Source organism: Eptatretus burgeri, chromosome 15 (genome assembly GCF_056783735.1).
Source record: "Eptatretus burgeri isolate ZD-2024b chromosome 15, Ebu_testis_v1, whole genome shotgun sequence".
Classification (NCBI taxonomy): domain Eukaryota; kingdom Metazoa; phylum Chordata; class Myxini; order Myxiniformes; family Myxinidae; genus Eptatretus; species Eptatretus burgeri.
Genome location: NC_140975.1, coordinates 69,121,221 through 69,139,113, shown reverse-complemented (window position 1 = coordinate 69,139,113; position 17,893 = coordinate 69,121,221). Strand labels below are relative to the sequence as shown.

The 17,893-nt window shown below is 43.4% G+C and overlaps 2 protein-coding genes and 1 pseudogene across 6 annotated transcripts in view; all 3 read left to right on the top strand.

Moving 5' to 3' along the window:
* Nucleotides 1-12,386, top strand: part of PDF (peptide deformylase, mitochondrial) — a 34,772-nt gene extending 22,386 nt beyond the window's left edge. The window contains exon 4 of one of the 2 annotated variants that reach the window (XM_085856718.1): nt 7,961-12,386. The gene's annotated coding sequence lies outside the window, so the exon portion shown is untranslated. Of the gene's footprint in view, nt 1-3,171; nt 3,794-7,960 lie in introns of those variants that run through there. The other variant, XM_085856717.1, reaches the window with a different exon arrangement.
* Nucleotides 6,183-7,953, top strand: LOC147012455 (uncharacterized; annotated as a pseudogene).
* LOC147012453 (large neutral amino acids transporter small subunit 2-like) overlaps nt 12,208-17,893 on the top strand; it is a 56,604-nt gene continuing 50,918 nt past the window's right edge. The window contains exons 1-2 of one of the 4 annotated variants that reach the window (XM_085856708.1): nt 12,255-12,387; nt 17,448-17,545. In XM_085856708.1, the coding sequence (XP_085712834.1) occupies nt 12,300-12,387; nt 17,448-17,545 (186 nt within the window). In that variant the 5' untranslated portion in view covers nt 12,255-12,299. Of the gene's footprint in view, nt 12,388-17,447; nt 17,546-17,893 lie in introns of those variants that run through there. The other 3 variants (XM_085856709.1, XM_085856711.1, XM_085856710.1) reach the window with 3 other exon arrangements.

Below are 17,893 nucleotides of genomic sequence, written 5' to 3'. Positions count from 1 at the left end.
TCTAGATGTATCTTTTCAGTCATGGATTCTTTCTTGCTAGCTGTTCACAGAGGCCAGCTTTGTGAAGGGAACAGGATATTGTTGATTGATGAACACTGACCCCCATCTCAGACATAGAGCATTCTAGATCGTTCAGTCATTGTTGGATTTACAGTGACATCACAAACCAGTTTCCTGCTTGTCCGGCTACTGAGTTTACTGATGAGCGACCTGATCTGGGTAGAGTCTGGGTGGTATGATACGTCTTCCACTTCTTAATGATGGATTTATCCGTACTCAAAGGGATAACGAGTGAGTTTGAAATCTTACAACCCTCTCCTGAACGGTGCTTCTCCACCACTTTATATCTGACTTCTTTAGAAAGCCCCTTGGTTTTCATGTTTGCCTTGTTGGTTGCCAAAGTGAGTTGCACCTTCAAACTCCTTCGATAAGTGGGGAAGATTAATTTTTCGGTTAAACTCCTGGTTACAGACAGGTGAAACTTATTACACTTATCTTGTAACCTTTCAAACAAATAATTTGCTCCTGAAGAGATTTGGGGTGAATTAGAGAAAGGGTTTGAATACCTATTCAACTGAGAATCATCTTATTTTCTCTGTTAATCGAACTTATTCACATTTTATGTGTATTTTTTAGCTTTTTCACTTTGGAGTCATTTGTGAAGACTATATATTAAGTTTGATTTGAAAGAATCATGCCCCCCCACCTCCCATCTACTTTCTCAACAATCCTCTTGAAGACATCCTTTCATTCAAGCTTTTAGGTCTCACTATCTGCCATGATCTTTCCTGGAAAGCCACATCCAAGCTGGCCTCCAAAGCTAGTCACCGACTGAGCATCCTCCATCGTGGAAAGTCCTTTTATTGGTTCACCTAAGTTCCTGACCACTTACAAAGCTTTCGCCCGCAGCTTGATGGAGTACTTCTCTCGCCTCTGGGCTGGTGCTCCTGCCTCTCGCCTTTCTCGGCTTCACGCTGTGGAAACCAAGGCATTTAGGATCATTGGTATCTCCTGCGATGAGGCCGAGTCTTTGGGTCTCTCACTCTCTCACTCTCTCACCACAGGCAGGTCGGTGGTCTTTCTGTCTTCTACCGTCTCCTCTCCGACCTGCCCCCCAACCCCCTTGCTCTGACTGCTATCTGTCCTGCCCATATTTCCACAGTGCGCTCAATGTCCGCCAGCAACCCCCTTCTGGTAAAACTACCAAAATCACTGCTCACCTTCATTCTTTCATTCCTCTTTTTTCCTGCCATTGGAACGAACTCCAGCACTCTCTTCAATCCCACTCACCTCCCCAGGTCTTCAAAACAGCTGTTCACCACCATCTCTTATCTTCCTCTATCCAAAACCCTGATGTTTTCTACACCCGCTAATCCACCCCAAACCCACCTCCCTCAAATTCCCTGCTTTCCTTCCTGAAAGTCTGTCGTGTAAGGACCTGAAAGTCGCTGTAATGTCCATATTGTTTACCCCATGTACCCTACCCCATCCCTCTTACCCAGGGGGCAAGAGTGGTCAACCATACATGGTCTGCAATAAAAGGTTGTTGTAAATGGTTGGGTTCCTTAGACTCCTAGCAACGACCTTTCCAACAGGTCGTTCTTTTTCTTGGGAACATGTCAAATATATTAATAGACACCCTTGGCAGTTTAAAAATCCCGGTGTCATTAAATCCCAGAGGGGGTGCATGGAAACCCCTAATTCCTCCCCAAATACATGGCTTGTAGTATAACATATCATTGGCCACCATGTCATGTCCTTTACCAACCAGTCTGAAGAGAATGTCTTCTCTTTTTAGTTGCTTTGCCTTATCTATGATGTTCTGCTGACTGTTTTCTGTTTCTGGGTGGACAACCTTTCCAACAGGCTACTGTAACTCTGCAATTCAAGATGGCCATCATATTTTTAAATCACCATAACGTCGTCAATTGTGAAACGGGGTCAATTTTCAAAAAATCTGAACCAGGAATGAAAATGGTGTTAATTTATGGCATACAAGCTTTTTAGGGGTATTGAAGGCTGCTGAACTCAAATCTGCTGTATGCCCAGCTCAAAAATGGCCCATAATGCCTCAAAATTGAGAAATCCAAGATGGCCACCACCGACGGTCTTAAATGTATTTCTGTACAAATATTTTTGACTAAACAAGGTAGAAACCTGAATGAAATGTGCTTTTGTAGGTTTTCATATATGGGGAATCCAACGCCATATTCAGTTTTGAAATAAAATGTGAAAAAAACTGCTTGAAACTCATATTTATTGCAAAAATTGTCTTTTTTAAAGATGAATAATTTGTCGACCAGATAAGATCCACAAGTCGGTTGATCAGATAAGATCCACAAGTAGGTTGATCCTATGTGTCCAAGAATAAATTACTTTGTTTGCAGTTTTTTCCAGTTAGGATCGTCTGCATTCCTTGTTCCTGCAGAGCGTCGCCGCAGCCGGTCATGTCACAGGAGGAGTGACGTCACCGAACGGTCTAGCAACTCTAGTAACATCACGTTTAGCACGAGTGCATTAACGTAAAAAGGAAACAGCCCCGTGGGCTGTGGTGCGCGCTGTATGGTTTATGTCTATTAATTCCCGCTTTAATCTGTTTCTAAATTGTTACCAAGCCTCAAAGTTGTAAGTATTCATGTACCAGCCATTTAATTGTTTTCTCATTGACCGATATTCCTGGTCATTGTTCCTCTGTTTTTCGTGAAACCGTCACGTCAACCTTTCTATTATCGTCACGTCAATGGTCCCCGTCAATCGCTCATTTCATTCGTTAACGTCTATTGTCATCCAAATCGTACCACTCTCCTCAATCGTCATCGTCAACCTCATCGTCTCTCCATCGTGATATGTATAGTCATTCGTAGTCGTCTAAATCGCACGTGCATCTTAATCGTCTAGTGTCCCGTCTTTCTATCGTCAACGTCCTTTCATCGCTGAAAACATATCTGAAGGCACAAACCATACTCGAAAAAGACCAGTGTCGCTGGAGCCACAGTCATAAAAATCATGTGAGCAGAAATGTCCAAAACTGTGTGATCTGTAGTGGTGTGGGCATTGTGTAGTGTGCATGTAGTCTTGCATATCAGAAGTTTGCATGTAAGTGTAGCGTATCAATAGTTTGCATGTACTCTAGTTGCTAGTATGCATAACATGGTGGTGGTTTTGTTGCAGGTAATTGCATGAGCGGTACGATGATAAAACAGGCAGAGAAACGGGTGCTGGAGGGAAGCTTGTCACTGAAAAAGAATCCCAAGAGGAGACGCCAGGACACTGACATTGACTACAGAAAGTGCATCATATGTCAAGGATTTGGTGCAAAGGGACTATATAATATCACAACAGACAAACTAGTTTTGGCCATGAAGGCTTGACAAGATGATACATTTGACAGACTCAAACATGACTCGGCTACTGGTACATGGCTGACAGACAAGATACCCAAATTGCACAGTAAGTGAAGAAACCGGTACACAAATGAGAATAGTTACAAACTTGCTGAAAAGAAGAACCCAGGAAGAAGTGATGCTGAAGACTTGAACCAGCCTGGGTGCAGCACCTCTTCCCAGCATTCAAGGTTAACCAGGACCAACACACCAACATTTGATGCAAAGAATGCATGCCTCATCTGCAACAAACAGTGGATGCATGGCAAAGAGCCAACATGCAGAGTATCTCCAGAAAACAGTCAGCAGAACATCATAGATAAGGCAAAGCAACTAAAAAGAGAAGACATTCTCTTCAGACTGGTTGGTAAAGGACATGACATGGTGGCCAATGATATGTCATACTACAAGCCATGTAGTTGGGGAGGAATTAGGGGTTCCCATGCACCCCCTCTGGGATTTAATGACACCGGGATTTTTAAACTGCCAAGGGTGTCTATTAATAGATTTGACATGTTCCCAAGAAAAAGAAGTGGCTCGAAGGGTCCATTCGGTGGCCATCTTGGATTTCATCACGAACGTCAGCGAAAACTTAAATAAGTCAGAACTTTTTTATCACACGTCCTCGAAACATAAATGAAAGAACTTTTTCAATTAATTGTGGGATTGTAAATCATTTAAGAACATTATTTTAGTGTTTAGATGCCATTTATTAGATCAAAATCGAGAAAAACCTTCAAAATTGGACCATTTTTCAAGTATCGTCTTACATAACATACGTCAAATTGTTACCACCTATTCGTTTTAAGCCATAAAAACTAAAACTTTAGTCATCATCATCATCACTGTCACAATCAAGATAGGTTAACATATCCTCAAAGTCATTCACTCCATTTTCTTCATCCTCCTCTTCTCCTTCGTCATCTTCTTCTTCATCACTTGTGACCAGAACATCTACAAGACTTTGTGGCAATACCGGTCCATCTGACCAGAGATGCTCGAGGTGACCATCATCTCCCTCGACCCATCCATCCCTGGTTGCTTCTGGAACATCAAAGATTGGGATACGAGACCTCTTCAATTAGGCCACACGATAATTTGCTCTTCTGATATGGGGTATAGAGACTTCTTGCATGGTGGGAGGCGTGCCAGGTCTACCTTGGACTTAGGAATGGTTGGGAGGGTCCTGATTTGTTGAGGTTCAACGCCATCTTTTGTCTCCTGTATCATGATTCTGGCTGATGCATTGACACCGTTGCTCCAGTGAATACCTGTCAGCCTTTGATTGTAATTATCCCACTCCGAATGGAAGAGGCTATTGCGTTCACCCCTCACAATCTGTGGGATGAGCCGCGTAGATGACTGGTCCAGCGCTTTTGCCAAAGCAGTTTCTAGCTCGATACCGAAATCATAAATCTCACAGTTACCAAGTCGACTGAGAAGGGTTGTAAGTTGCTTACTTCTGTACATATGTCTGAGTGTCAGACACACCAAAATGTGTTTCGGGAGTTTCCACTCTGAATTTGTGACAGAGCGACACAGGTCCTGTCCAATCGATAAAACCAAGTGCTCAGACTTCTCACATTTGGATGTAGGGTTTCCAGATATGATGACATTGAGAAATTTATGGAGTTCTTCTGGGAGCATATCTGTATTGACGGTGAGATCTGCTGCAGTCGGAGGCCATGGAAGATCCTTGCCCTCCTTGAATGCTCGACGGATGATTCCTCGCAACATTCGTGCAACTTCCTTTATGCTGTCCTTGGTAGCGACCTTGTAAACTTGACTAACAGCTTCGCCAACTGTTAGGGAAGAGCTATATACAAAGCAGAACGAAATGAAACCTTGCTCATCAGATTCAACCTTGTTGAATGAGAGTTTTGTTCCGAGATGTGTATGCTTTTCCAGCCGTCGCATTAGTTTCTCTGAACGGTAATTAGAATTAGCAAAAGCAGTTTCATCGAGTTTGGCAACATAGATTAAGCGAAGCGAAGAAAGTTGAATTGCTTGTTTCTGGATAATTACGTGCTGGTCTATGAAATCAACCACTGCATTGTGAGCGGCAGTCAGATGAGCTTGTTCTGCAATTGTTTGAGGGTTCTAGCTGTTCCCTCGTGTTGCTGCCCGCTCAAACTCTTTTCGGCAGTAGGAATGGAACCGAGCTTCAGCTGCGAAGAGATCAACACCTTTTATCCTCCGAAGAAGTGATTGATTTTGCCCTTTTCCTCAGCAAGAGCTTCAATCTTCTGCCATGCTTCAGTCATTGTGAATTTAGTTGGACGTTGTTTGGTACGAGTGTTTTTAATGGTCACATGAATGGGTCCCTCTTTTTCACAGAAGATACACTCCGGGCCAAACACTGTTGCCGTATTTCCTGGTTTCCGGGGAGAGTGGCGATGAGAGAAGGCGGGTTCGGAACGATTTCGGCTTTTGAGACGATCTAGATTCTTTGAGAAATACTGATAGCAGCCCCTATGGTAGCCTGTAATGGTCAAATCATAACCATCTAATGAGTCTGGTATCTGTCGGCATACTTCTTCCATGCGGAGTGCAGATGAGGGCGATTCTGCCAATCTCAGATCACGAATCTCGTGCAACACTGCCAGTCTCTCTGTCGGGTCTGCAACAGTTTGCAATGCCGTAAATTTGTCGTGTTTAACACCCCTTACCACATGTATTAAGCATTTCTCAGTTTTGGTTGTACATGAGAGTTCACCAGATGCTTTGGTCCTTTTTCGCTTTTGGCCACGATCCATGGTGAAACAAAGCATAGTAAGGGCATAGATCCACTTCTACCATTCACCTGTAAAACACAGAGACACAATTTTACTCCACTGACATCATGTAGTAGAGGCAAAATGTTGGCCAGCTTCTAAAGCGAATCAACTTCGCTAACAAACCTGACATATTAAGACGATACTTGAAAAATAATCACATTTTGTCAAATTTTGAAGGTTTTTCTCGATTTTGATCTCGTAAATGGCATCTAAACGCTAAAATAATGTTCTTAAGTGATTTACAATCCCACAATTGATTGAAAAAGTTCTTTCATTTATGTTTCTAGGACATGTGGTAAAAAAGTTATGACTTATTTACGTTTTCGCTGACGTTCGTGACGAAATCCAAGATGGCCACCGAATGGACCCTTCGAGCCACTTTTGTTTTCTTGGGAACATGTCAAATCTATTATTAGACACCCTTGGCAGTTTAAAAAACCCGGTGTCATTAAATCCCAGGGGGGGGGTGCATGGGAACCCCTAATTCCTCCCCAACTAATGCATGCATGGCTGCATTCAAAGCACATTGTGTCCCCACTGGGAAATCAACAAAACAAAACCTGTATGATGTTGCATTTGAGTGACTCCTAGAACAGCTAGAGATCCCCCTTTTCCATGACATGTGTAGGTATTTGGTGAAGTCACTGTGGGACAATACAGGGCCATTTTACGAGAGCTAGGAGTAAAAACAGCAGACTCGTACCGATCTATCACCCTCAAATTGAAGTTTTAACCAGAAATATGGCAAGAGAATTTCCATTCTCGATCAAAGCTGTGGATCGGGATTCATTTGCGCATCAACCATACCCCTTGGTGATGCACTGGAGAAACTGAGGCACCTACAAGCAGCGCAACATGAGGATGAAAAGCATCGTACACTTCGGCATGCAGCAAAGATACTCCGAGCAGATTGCAAGCAATGCAAAAGACAATGCCAAAATGAACAGTCAACAGAGATTTGTTTTGCAGCTACTGCCAGACTTATTCCTGATTCCCTCTTCAATTTCACAGCTATGCTGCTCAGTGAGACACCAACAAAACTGCAGGAATCTGGGAGAGTACTGGTCAACCAGCCAACAATAGAGAAGGCCCTCATCACATCACAGCAACTGCTGCAGCATATTGCTGGTGTACCCACACCATTGGCAATAGCCACGGCCTACCATGTGTTCAACCAGACACGCAATAAGTCTTTGGTATTGCTGAACAGCAGGCTTGGACAGCGTATTAGCTATGAGCGCTTGCATCGTCAACTGACTGCTCAGAGTGCCAACATCATGCAAAAGGTTGTAGAAGATATGGTATACATCCCAGAGGGCATGACGCATGGAACAACACATGTCTTCGCAATGGACAAAACCAGGGAAACGAAGTATTACACATGAAAATAGATAACAATTGACGACGTTATGGTGATTTAAAAATATGGCGGCATCTTGGATGCCATCTTGAATTGCGGAGTTACAGTAGCCTGTTGGAAAGGTTGTCCACCCGGAAGGTGTTGCCGGGGGTCTAAGGAATCCAACCATATACAACAAACTTTTATAGCAGACCGTGTCTGTTTTCGCAAAAAATGGGGGGTTTTCCCCTGGGATATCTCCCTTCCACAGATATCTTCCATGTCTCTGTTACCCATGTCTCCCTTCTATGTGTATGTTACCCACTGTTTTTTTTCCTTCCCTCTCCTACCCCTCTTGTCTCCTGCTCCCCTTGTTGTGTGTTCCTGTGTATTAGCTCTCATATGAGCCTTGACTGTATACTAAAAAAAAAATGTGCCGACCACATTCCTCGTGGTTGCAGCAGGTTGATCAGCATCTCAAGGAGATGGGGATGGGCCAGGCATCTGCCTGGGGGATGGACAGAGGAAGGCCCCTGGAGTACCGGCAGAAATTGGACGCAGCGACACGCTGCTTCGGCGCATGCTCCCATACCTGACCTGTGGTTGATATTGAGGAACTGTGCACTCTGGTAGACCCTGCAGTTCTGTATCATCCTCCAGCGACCATCAACGAGCACATGGTCAATCTCCTTTGCCACACCACCAGCGTTGGAATACCAAGTCCAGCGATGAGCCTGTGGGCACTGAAATCCCATATAACCCCCTTGTGTAACAATAGAGTTCCCATATAACCCCTTTAGATAACAATCGAGTCACACGGTGATGGCCTCTTCCTAATTCCATTGGGAATGTTGTCCCATAATAACTTTCCTCGAAGCACTCCCACGATTGATGATATCCAGAGGACCGCAGGTGCAGCCTTGAATATTCCAGGATCTTGTCATCACTGTAAGAACATTCCTCATTTGATCGCCACCTCGGTTACGCGATTCACATCATTGGAAAGAGCTGTGCGCTTTAAATGTCCCCTGACATGCCAAAGTACATAAATTTCATTTATATATGTCCTAGAGGAGTTTTTCATCGTGATTTCAGATCTGACAATGTTTTTTTTCACAATACTCATTCTGTAAAATGTGAAATAAAAAAAAACAAACGTCTTCGGGAACGCCCCTAAAAATTCTCCTGAAAGGGGCGTAACACACATGACGTCAACTACAGGATGTCAAAGGCTGCACGTTAATTACTCGGGTTGGTGGTCTACGTGATTCTATTGGCTTCCTGTGTGTTTCCACATTTGATTGGTCGACTCAATCACTTCGTTCATTTCTGCTTTAAAAAAAAAATCGAACATTTGTTTTTGAATAATGGATGACATGGATTTTCACTTGTCTGGTAACGACAGTGAGTGTGAGAGAAATGAAGGATTTTGGTCTGAATCACATGGAGAATTGTCGGATAATGTCGTCGCGGGAGGTGAAGTTGAGGCAGCTGGAAATGGAATATGGCCTTACCAGTTCGAGCCCGAAGTAGGACAAGCAGAGGAAACTGGCGATGAAATTCCCAGAGTTCATTATGATCAGGAGGACATCGAAGGAAGACTCGGCAATAACATCTGGTTAGACTAAATCCTATTCGTAATTCAGTAATGTAAATTCGACTTGCATACTGCTCGATATCAGAAATGTTTTAGTGAGGTGACGTGAACAGCGCAGCGGACATGTTTCTCCGCGGCGAATTGATCACAAACAAGGCCGGCGCATGTCATCGGCCGTATCTCTCCGCGCATTAAACGAAGCAACCTCGCTGTCCGGATACGATGAAAACTTGTGTGCAGAACACACCTTGTGACACAATTGTCTCTTGTCGTCCGATAAATCTGACGTTCTGTTGCATTTTTATTTATTTTATTCCTACTGTCGTCATGTAGCACCAGTAGAAAACAATGAAGAAAAGAGAATAATAAAAGAAAGCGACAGCACGTCAGATTTATCGGCCTAGTCGGACGGATGACGGATTTATCGGACTAGTCTAGACTCTCGAGTTGACAAGTAACTTGTATTAGCATGCACACAATGTATAAGTCAATGCGTAAGAGTCCCGAGGATATGAGGCCGTGTAATAGGACAGATGCATTTGTCTTTCATAGTTGTGCAAACATTTTTTCCCCTTTTCTTTGATTGCAGCATTTTGGCTGGTGGTGGTGGTCGTATGGCAGCTTAGCTGCCGGGGTAGCTACCATTTCTTGAAGCGCGACTGTGTTGCTGATGCAGTGCCCCTCTACCAGTACACACACTGGAACTGGTACTCATTTCGCCGACCTCGGAAGGATGACAGGCTGAGTCAACCCCCTGGTGTATTAATTCATCGGCCGACGGGGCTTGAACTCAGGACCCTAGGATCCCAAGCCACCGCCCTAACCACTGAGCCAACACCAGGCTAGCAATTTGGCTAAATGTTAATGAATAGCAAGCCAATGGAAGCAGTACCTTCACTTTAGATGTCCATATTCTCCGACGATTATCATCTTTCGGGAATACATGAAGGCTTACACCGTCTTTGCTTGTATTGCTGCATCCTGCTACGATATATCTTGCAGGCATTTTGGAAACTACGGTTAAAACTCTTAAAAACTCTCGCGAAACAATAATTGGAATTGAGACGATCACAGAGATTGCACTAACATGTGCAAAATGCATTTGTAGGTACTATATAAGGCATGCGACATCTCGACTCTCGAGTCAATCCACTCTGTGCGAGTTACTGTTTGTGACGTCACGCAGAGATTCGCTGAAGTCCATTTTTTTAAGGGGCGGGGCATAGCAAGTTGTGAAAAGCACTACAAATGTTCAAAATATTGCTCTAATTATCCCATTTTTGATTAAAAAAAACAAAAAAAACATGGGTGATTTCTTCACTAGGAAGGTCAAGTTAATTTATAAATAACAAGTTTATTTTGCTTGTCAGGAGACCTTTAATGTGTCTGACATTGTTGCAATATTACCATTGAACTTTGATGTTGGGAAACAGATTGTGCTTTGTGTGTTCTGCTTCTGGGCAATGACAACAAAACGAGTTTATTGGAGCTGATTGAAGGTTGTTTTTGTTGTGGGCACACCATGCCCATATTGTGAAAGTGCTGACACGCCATCATTGAATGCGGCGATTGCAGAACAAGACGGAACTTGTAAGACGATGCTTTGAAACAACATGTTTTTGAGACCAGGCTCCCAGTTTGCGACCGGCTGGGTTTGATATGTTTAGGCGTACCCTTACGGCTCTTAAAATAGATTGAAGCACAAACCAACACCTGGGAACGAACCAACACGAAGACCAATGCGATCCTTTCCTCCAACGTTGTGCATTTCTGGCATAAACAACGTATTCAACGAGATAAAATAAACAATCATTTAGATATTCTTGCTCCACTCAGGGTATTTGTTATACTCAGGGTACTTGTTCTACTCAGGGTACTTGTTCTACTCGTACTTGCTCTACTCAGAGTACTTGTTCTACTCAGGGTACTTGCTCTACTCAGGGTATTTGTTCTACTTTGGGTACTTGTTCTACTCATCGTACTTGTTCTACTCATGGTGCTTGCTCTACTCAGGGAATTTGTTCTACTTAGGGTACTTGTTCTACCCATGGTACTTATTCTACTTAGGGTACTTGTTCTACTCGTACTTGTTCTATTCATGGTACTTGCTCGACTCAGGGTACTTGTTCTACTTAGGGTACTTGTTCTACTCAGGGTATTTGTTCTACCCATGGTACTTGCTCCACTCAGGGAAGTTGTTCTCAGGGTACTTGTTCTACTTAGGGTACTTGTTTTACTCAGGGTACTTGTTCTACTCATGGTACTTGTTCTACTCAGGGTACTTGTTCTACTCAGGGTACTTGTTCTACTCATGGTACTTGTTCTACTCAGGGGTACTTGTTCTACCCATGGTACTTGCTATACTCAGGGTATTTGTTCTACTTAGGGTACTTTTTCTACTCATGGTACTTGTTATACTCATGGTACTTGTTGCACTCAGCATCCTTGTTCTATTCTGGGTACTTGCTCTACTCAGGGCTACCAACCATGTATGAAATGCAGTCCTTTGGCAGTGTTCTACTAAGAATATTCAAACAGGAATATCAGAGGGAAGGCAGTTTGTGAGGAGAAATTGGTACCCAGAGTAAAATGTTGTAATTCAAACAAAGGTAATGGGGGTGGCAGGGGTGGGTTGAATACCTCAGGTGAATACTCAAAAAAAATAAAACTTTGGATGTTGAGAACCAGGGAATCGGAATAAAAGGAGGAAGTGGGAGGGAAGGCAGGAGTGAGTCGCAGTCTCAAGGAGTAAACGCGGTTTCGTGGCGTCTCAACCTTGGACTTTAGACCCGATTCATATGTGACCTGGGTTTAGATATTAGTGACGGGTAGAAATAAAACAAACTTTAATCCACCTGTTCATTCACTGAACCAGTGATGATTAAAACAAATGTCAATATACACTCTCCTTATGCAATCACCTGATCTATATGGTCTCTGACCCAGTGGTATGGATACCGCATTACTATCAATAGCAATTAATTTATCCATCTTAATCTTCCTTGCTTATTGAAACATCATCAACAATCTTCCCAACTGAGCGACCCTCCCTATTTCATGGTTCGTACTCCAAGGTATTTGGTACCACGCCCCTCCGGTCTTCCCTTTCATTTCACTCCAGACATCGTCCATGCCCCCTGGGTCGTTCTCTCTCTGCCGCACAAGCGCATCAACCCCAACCGGGGACGCTCTGTGACAACGCCATGGCTGACAATGGTCATCACGGCGGTGATGCTGGGGTCGCTCTCAAAAAGGAGATTGGATTAATCAGCGGCTGTGGGATCATCGTGGGTAGGTCTCCAGGGCGAGCTGTTACAGGCGGTCAAGTAGTGACCCAATAGTAGTGGAAGTAATGGTAATGTTGATATTTGTGAAAGGTTTATTTATTCCATCTCAACGTGTTAATTGTGCCAAATGTTATTCATTTGATGTGTATAAGTTTGTCTGCTGGTAACCTCACAGTCTGTGGATCCATTTACATTCTCACAATGAATGGCTAGGTGTGCGTGTGACATTCCATGTTTTACTTCCACTGTGGTTACCTTCTTGGTGGAGTTTCTCGGTACAAGGATCCTCGATGTCCCATCCACTTGTTTTAAGGTTCTTATGGCCTGATTTTGTCCTGCTTTCCCTATTTTTCAACATGGGCACGACCTGTTCTCTGCCACTTCTTCAGGACGTCATGTCGTCACAATTGGCTTTAGAAGGTCCATTGTGACGGAAGGTCATGAATCGCTGCAAATCGTTAACAAGTCCCAGGTGAAGGTGAAATTGTCTCTCTCCCTCACGGCTATGGTTATCGCCACGGTTTTTGAAAAAAATTATTGGGGATATTGTAATCGGCTCCATCCGTCCGTCTGTCACGCTATCTCGTCTAAAACGGTTGAGCAGAAATTCGCCAAACTTGGTACTTATGATCACCACTTGGCACGAAGGTGCGAGAGCAGTTTCACTCTTGTCCCTGCCCCATGGGGCGGTCAAAAGGTCAAATACCAAAATATGCAATGACGGGCACATGAAATCAACATTGGGGAGACGCATGAAATAAGGAACGATTGTTTGCACCCTAGGAGGTGGGGTCTTGGGGTCCCAGGGTGTCAAAACAAATGGGCGGGGGGGGCTTTTGCCATCTTTCATTTTGCTTTCGGAGTGAAACGTGGGGATTTGCGATGTTGTGCCATCAACTTTGCTCTCGTTAACCTTGCCGAAGGAGAGGGTATTGCATTTGGGTCCATTTTTGTTTGTTTGTTTGTCCTCACAGAACTTTCGTGTTTTTCTCCGCAACCGCTTGTCAGATTGAATCGAAATTTTCACCATTGGTGCGACTCATGTAGAATGGTGTGATGATAATTATGACGTCATGGGTCACGTAGTGTGGCAGCCATATTGGAAAAATGGAAAAACTTTGGACCTCTGTTTCTCTGAAACTGCACCAAGGAATAATTTGAAACTTGGCACGTAGCAAGTACTCCTTGTGGGGAATAAGTGCGATGTTTATGACGTCATAGGTGCCTTCGTTATGACGTCATAATTGTATATGTAGAATGCTACATCTGATCAGTGTGAAAATTTTTTGAGGGTCATCTCGGGATAAAATGGTCCACACAAAACAAATTGATAACGTCATCGGTCACGTGATTTGGCGACCATATTGGATTTACCCTAAAACCTTCAAAAATCTTCTCCAGAACGGCTGGACAGATCGAGGGGAAACTTCACACAAATGTTCTCCAAGCCATGGGTGAACAAGTTTAAAAGGAATAATTGATGTGTCACATGGTTTTGGTAGCCATATTGAATTGAAGAAACATATTAAATAATGTTTTCTCTGGAACCACCGAATCAATCGATGTGAAACTTCACCTTTATGATCGAGTAGTGATGGGGAATACATGTTTTAAATTTCAAGTTGATCAGACACATGGTCTGGCAGCCAGAATTATTTAATTCTTGATATGGGTTCTTTTTGTTTTTTCTTGTTTTAAATTTTTTTTAATAAGGCTCACTTGGCTGTGCCTGGATGGGTTTGAGGGTAGAGGAATCCAGGTTCCTCCTGATGACTTCATCTTTGATTTTTGCTTGTTTTGGGTTCCTTCTGATTCCTCCAATGCAGGACTGTACACAGTGGTACAGTACAACTTTCTTTTCATCATCACATTGTCTTCTGAAGTATTTGGTCTTCTATTTGATTTGTAATGAATTTATTTTCATCCCATTCTAAATTAAATTGAATAATGAAAAATAATAATAATTCTAAAACGTCATGGGTCAGGGTCAGGTGTCCAATCAAAGCAGGGGTTGAATCGATGCGGGACATCTTGGTACCCGGTCATCACTGCCAGCAGTTATAAAGTAGCAGTTCTAGTTATGTCTCTTATTAATTACGTAACACACCAGTACACAAACACCATCCAAAAGAAGTCCTGGCGAGGGTCTGCAATCTTTGTTGTTTTCTTTTTAATACCCTTCATCTGTACAATAGTATTTACAACGTTAACTGCGGTATTACTTATCTTCCTGATGATTCCTGATGATGTAAGCCGAGCCTGAATCGGAATCCCATCTAAGTTCCTCCTGATAACTCCTTCTTTGCTCTTTGTTTCTTTGGGGTCCTTATGATGACTCCAATGCAGTAATTGATCTCTCCTTTGATTTGTTAATTGAAAAATCAACCTTTTCCTCAATAAACAAATTCCCTTATCCGAGCGACGTCCACTTACCGATCGACTAGACTCTTAACCTAGCGACATACACTCTTATCAAGTGACATACGGTCTTAACCTAATGATATATGGTCTTAACCAAGTGGCATATGGTCTTAACCTCGTGACATACTCTCACAACTCAGCGATGTACTCTCATAACCCAACAACATATGCTCTTAACACAGTGATGTATGCTCTTAACCCAGTGACGTACGCTCAACCCAGCGACGTACACTCTGAACCCAGCGATATCCCCTCTTACCCCAGCGACGTACACTCTTTTAACCCAGCGATGTCCCCTCTTAACCCAGCGACGTACGCTTTTAACCCAGCGACGTACGCTCTTAACCCAGCGACGTACGCTCTTAACCCAGCGACGTACGCTCTTAACCCAGCGATGTGCGCTCTTAACACATTTGCCATCTTCTCCCCCAGCAGCCCCTCCCATACCTTTCAGCTTCAATACTATTATCTTTTCGATGATTTCACAGATGTCTATCCACTGTCTCTCTGATGCCCATCCATCAATTTTTTTATTTATGATGCTTTAGCGAACTCACAAAGGTTCTTGAATTTCGTGAAAGTTAGCTGAGGGTGTCGACATGGTGACTTGATCTGATTAGTCTATGTCAGACCTTCGCAGGAAGACGTTCTCCCTCAACTTGGTTTAGCCGGCTGTCCTGTCTGCTTCAATTTACTTCTGGAAATTAAACATCCCGTGGTACCTTTTGAAAGGAGTCGGCCATTGTGTTTTGCTGTCTTGCCAAAGGTAGAAATTCCTGAATTTGGATTCCACGGTCTAAACAGGCAGCACCAATTTCCCGACTATGAATGGCATGTCAAACTGCTGTTTGTGTCAAGATGAATCGCAAACATCAACTACAATATTCGGAAACATGAACGTACCTTACATGGAAAACAAGCATGTTCAGATACTATGAACAATACAACAACAAATCAGCATTCATGTTTGTGATCACGAGACAAGGAATGACGTCACAGTGTCACACAGGCTGCCCAACAGCAAACTGCAATCGTTATTGTGGTTATTCTTTCCTGGTTTCCCATCAAGCACATTGACTGCTGATTGAAGAAGCTTCCTTACCAAAGTGTAAAGGTTTAGAGTCCTCACTGCAATCTATCCAAAGTAAAGGTTGTTTTCTCTGATTACATGTTTATCTCTACTTTCTTGTCCTTATCTGTTAACAATTATTACATTTATATTTATTATTGGGCATGGTACCTTTCATAAACTGTTATCTCATTAGGGTCAACAATCACTTGGGAATGATAATTATTGAATAATAATCAAAATGAAGACCAATTACTGCACCGTAGTCCCAAGAAGAAAGCCAGACATAACAACACACACACACACACACACACACACACACACACACACACACACACACACACACACACACACACACACACACACACACACACACACACAGTACCCCTGCTGACTTCATGAGCTGTTCGCCCTCCCCCAGAGCCCCCCCAACCAAGCAACCAACCTTCCCCAATCCCAGGTACCATTGCTGGGTTTGGTCCATCAGGACACATTTGCACTCCTCGTGTGCTTATTGGAGCTGACAAGAGAGCTCAAAGGTAGCCCACTTACCTTTTAGTTGTTTCATCTGGGTTTGATTACTAATCCAACTATAAAAGGCCATCCTGATGTTTTGTACTTGGCAAGGTGTTGCATCAGTGAGTGCGCTGTTCTTCGGGGAAACGTTCAGCCAGGTGTCCCATGTACTAACATTCGTTGGTGCACGGAAAGATGCTACCGTGCCTTTCGAAATGAGTGTGCTAATATGTGCCGGTGTCCTGGTTAGAATCCAAATTACTCTCCTAGCCCTGTGATTGAGTAGCAACCAGTCTGGGGTTGGTTCTTGGACATGGGAACTTGCTGCAGAACCAATGCTCTGGAGAGAGTACGGTTGGAGTGTGATAGTGTGATGTGCTCATTGTGATCAATATTTGAATGTAAATCAAGAACAATGTTACATTATAATGGAATCGATTTCATGAACTGCTGTGGGGTGGGAGTGAGGGGGGAGAGGCTGTGTTGTGCTATGTGTTTATTACTGAGAGGGAGAGGGTGGGAGCTGAATTGTGAAAACAGGAATTGAGAAAGAGAAGCTGAAATTGAGAAAGACAAGAGTAGGATAGATGATCGGAGAGACAACGAGGGTTGTTGGGAAGTCTGGGGGGAGTAGGGAGGGAATAGTAAAGATATCTGGAGGAAATGGGTCAAGAGAAGGAAGAAGGCATTAATGGTGCATATGGGGTGAAGGGTGAAAAAGGAGGTGGGTGAGATGTCCGAGATATGTTCGTACCCTGCACAAGTTCACCCACCTTGGTTTGTTTTCTCGTGTCAATGTACTGTACGGGTGTTCGCAAAAGACCCGGACAACCTTGGTTGTTAATACTCGTATATTTAGAACCACAAATGATACAACGATTCCCATTGATAAGGATAGGATAGGATATCCCATTGATAGGACCATCCAACATACCCATTATACAACTATAAATCGTTGTATCATTCGAGAGATTTGTTTTTTTTATATGAAACGGAACCTCAAAGTTTTGTGCACACCATCGATACATTTCAACGTGAGCTCCGTTTGTCACGCGCAGGACATCAAGGCGATCCACGAGTTCTTACCATGTTCATCTCAGCATGTTTGCGTCCACCAGTGGCATGCAGCTGTGATCGGAGAACGAAGATCCTGCAGGTTTGCCACCTTGGTGTTGCAGACAATCTCCTTGACAAACCCCCACAGAAAAAAAAAACAATCAAGGGGGGTTACGTCTGGTGATTGTGGGGGTCAGGTCAGGAAAGAGTCTTCTCCTCTGAACAACTGTTCCAACTATATAAAGGATTGATTCGTCCTTGTATAGAGCACTGCTCTCACATCTGGGGAGGTTCCAGCTCCGCATACTTACTGGACAGAGTTGAATCCAAAGTTATTCGACTTGTCAACTCTACCAATGTGACATCAAAACTCGTCCCGCTCAAATTACGTCGCAAAGTAGGCTCTCTTTCACTTTTCTACAGATATTACTTCGGTTTCTGCTCACAA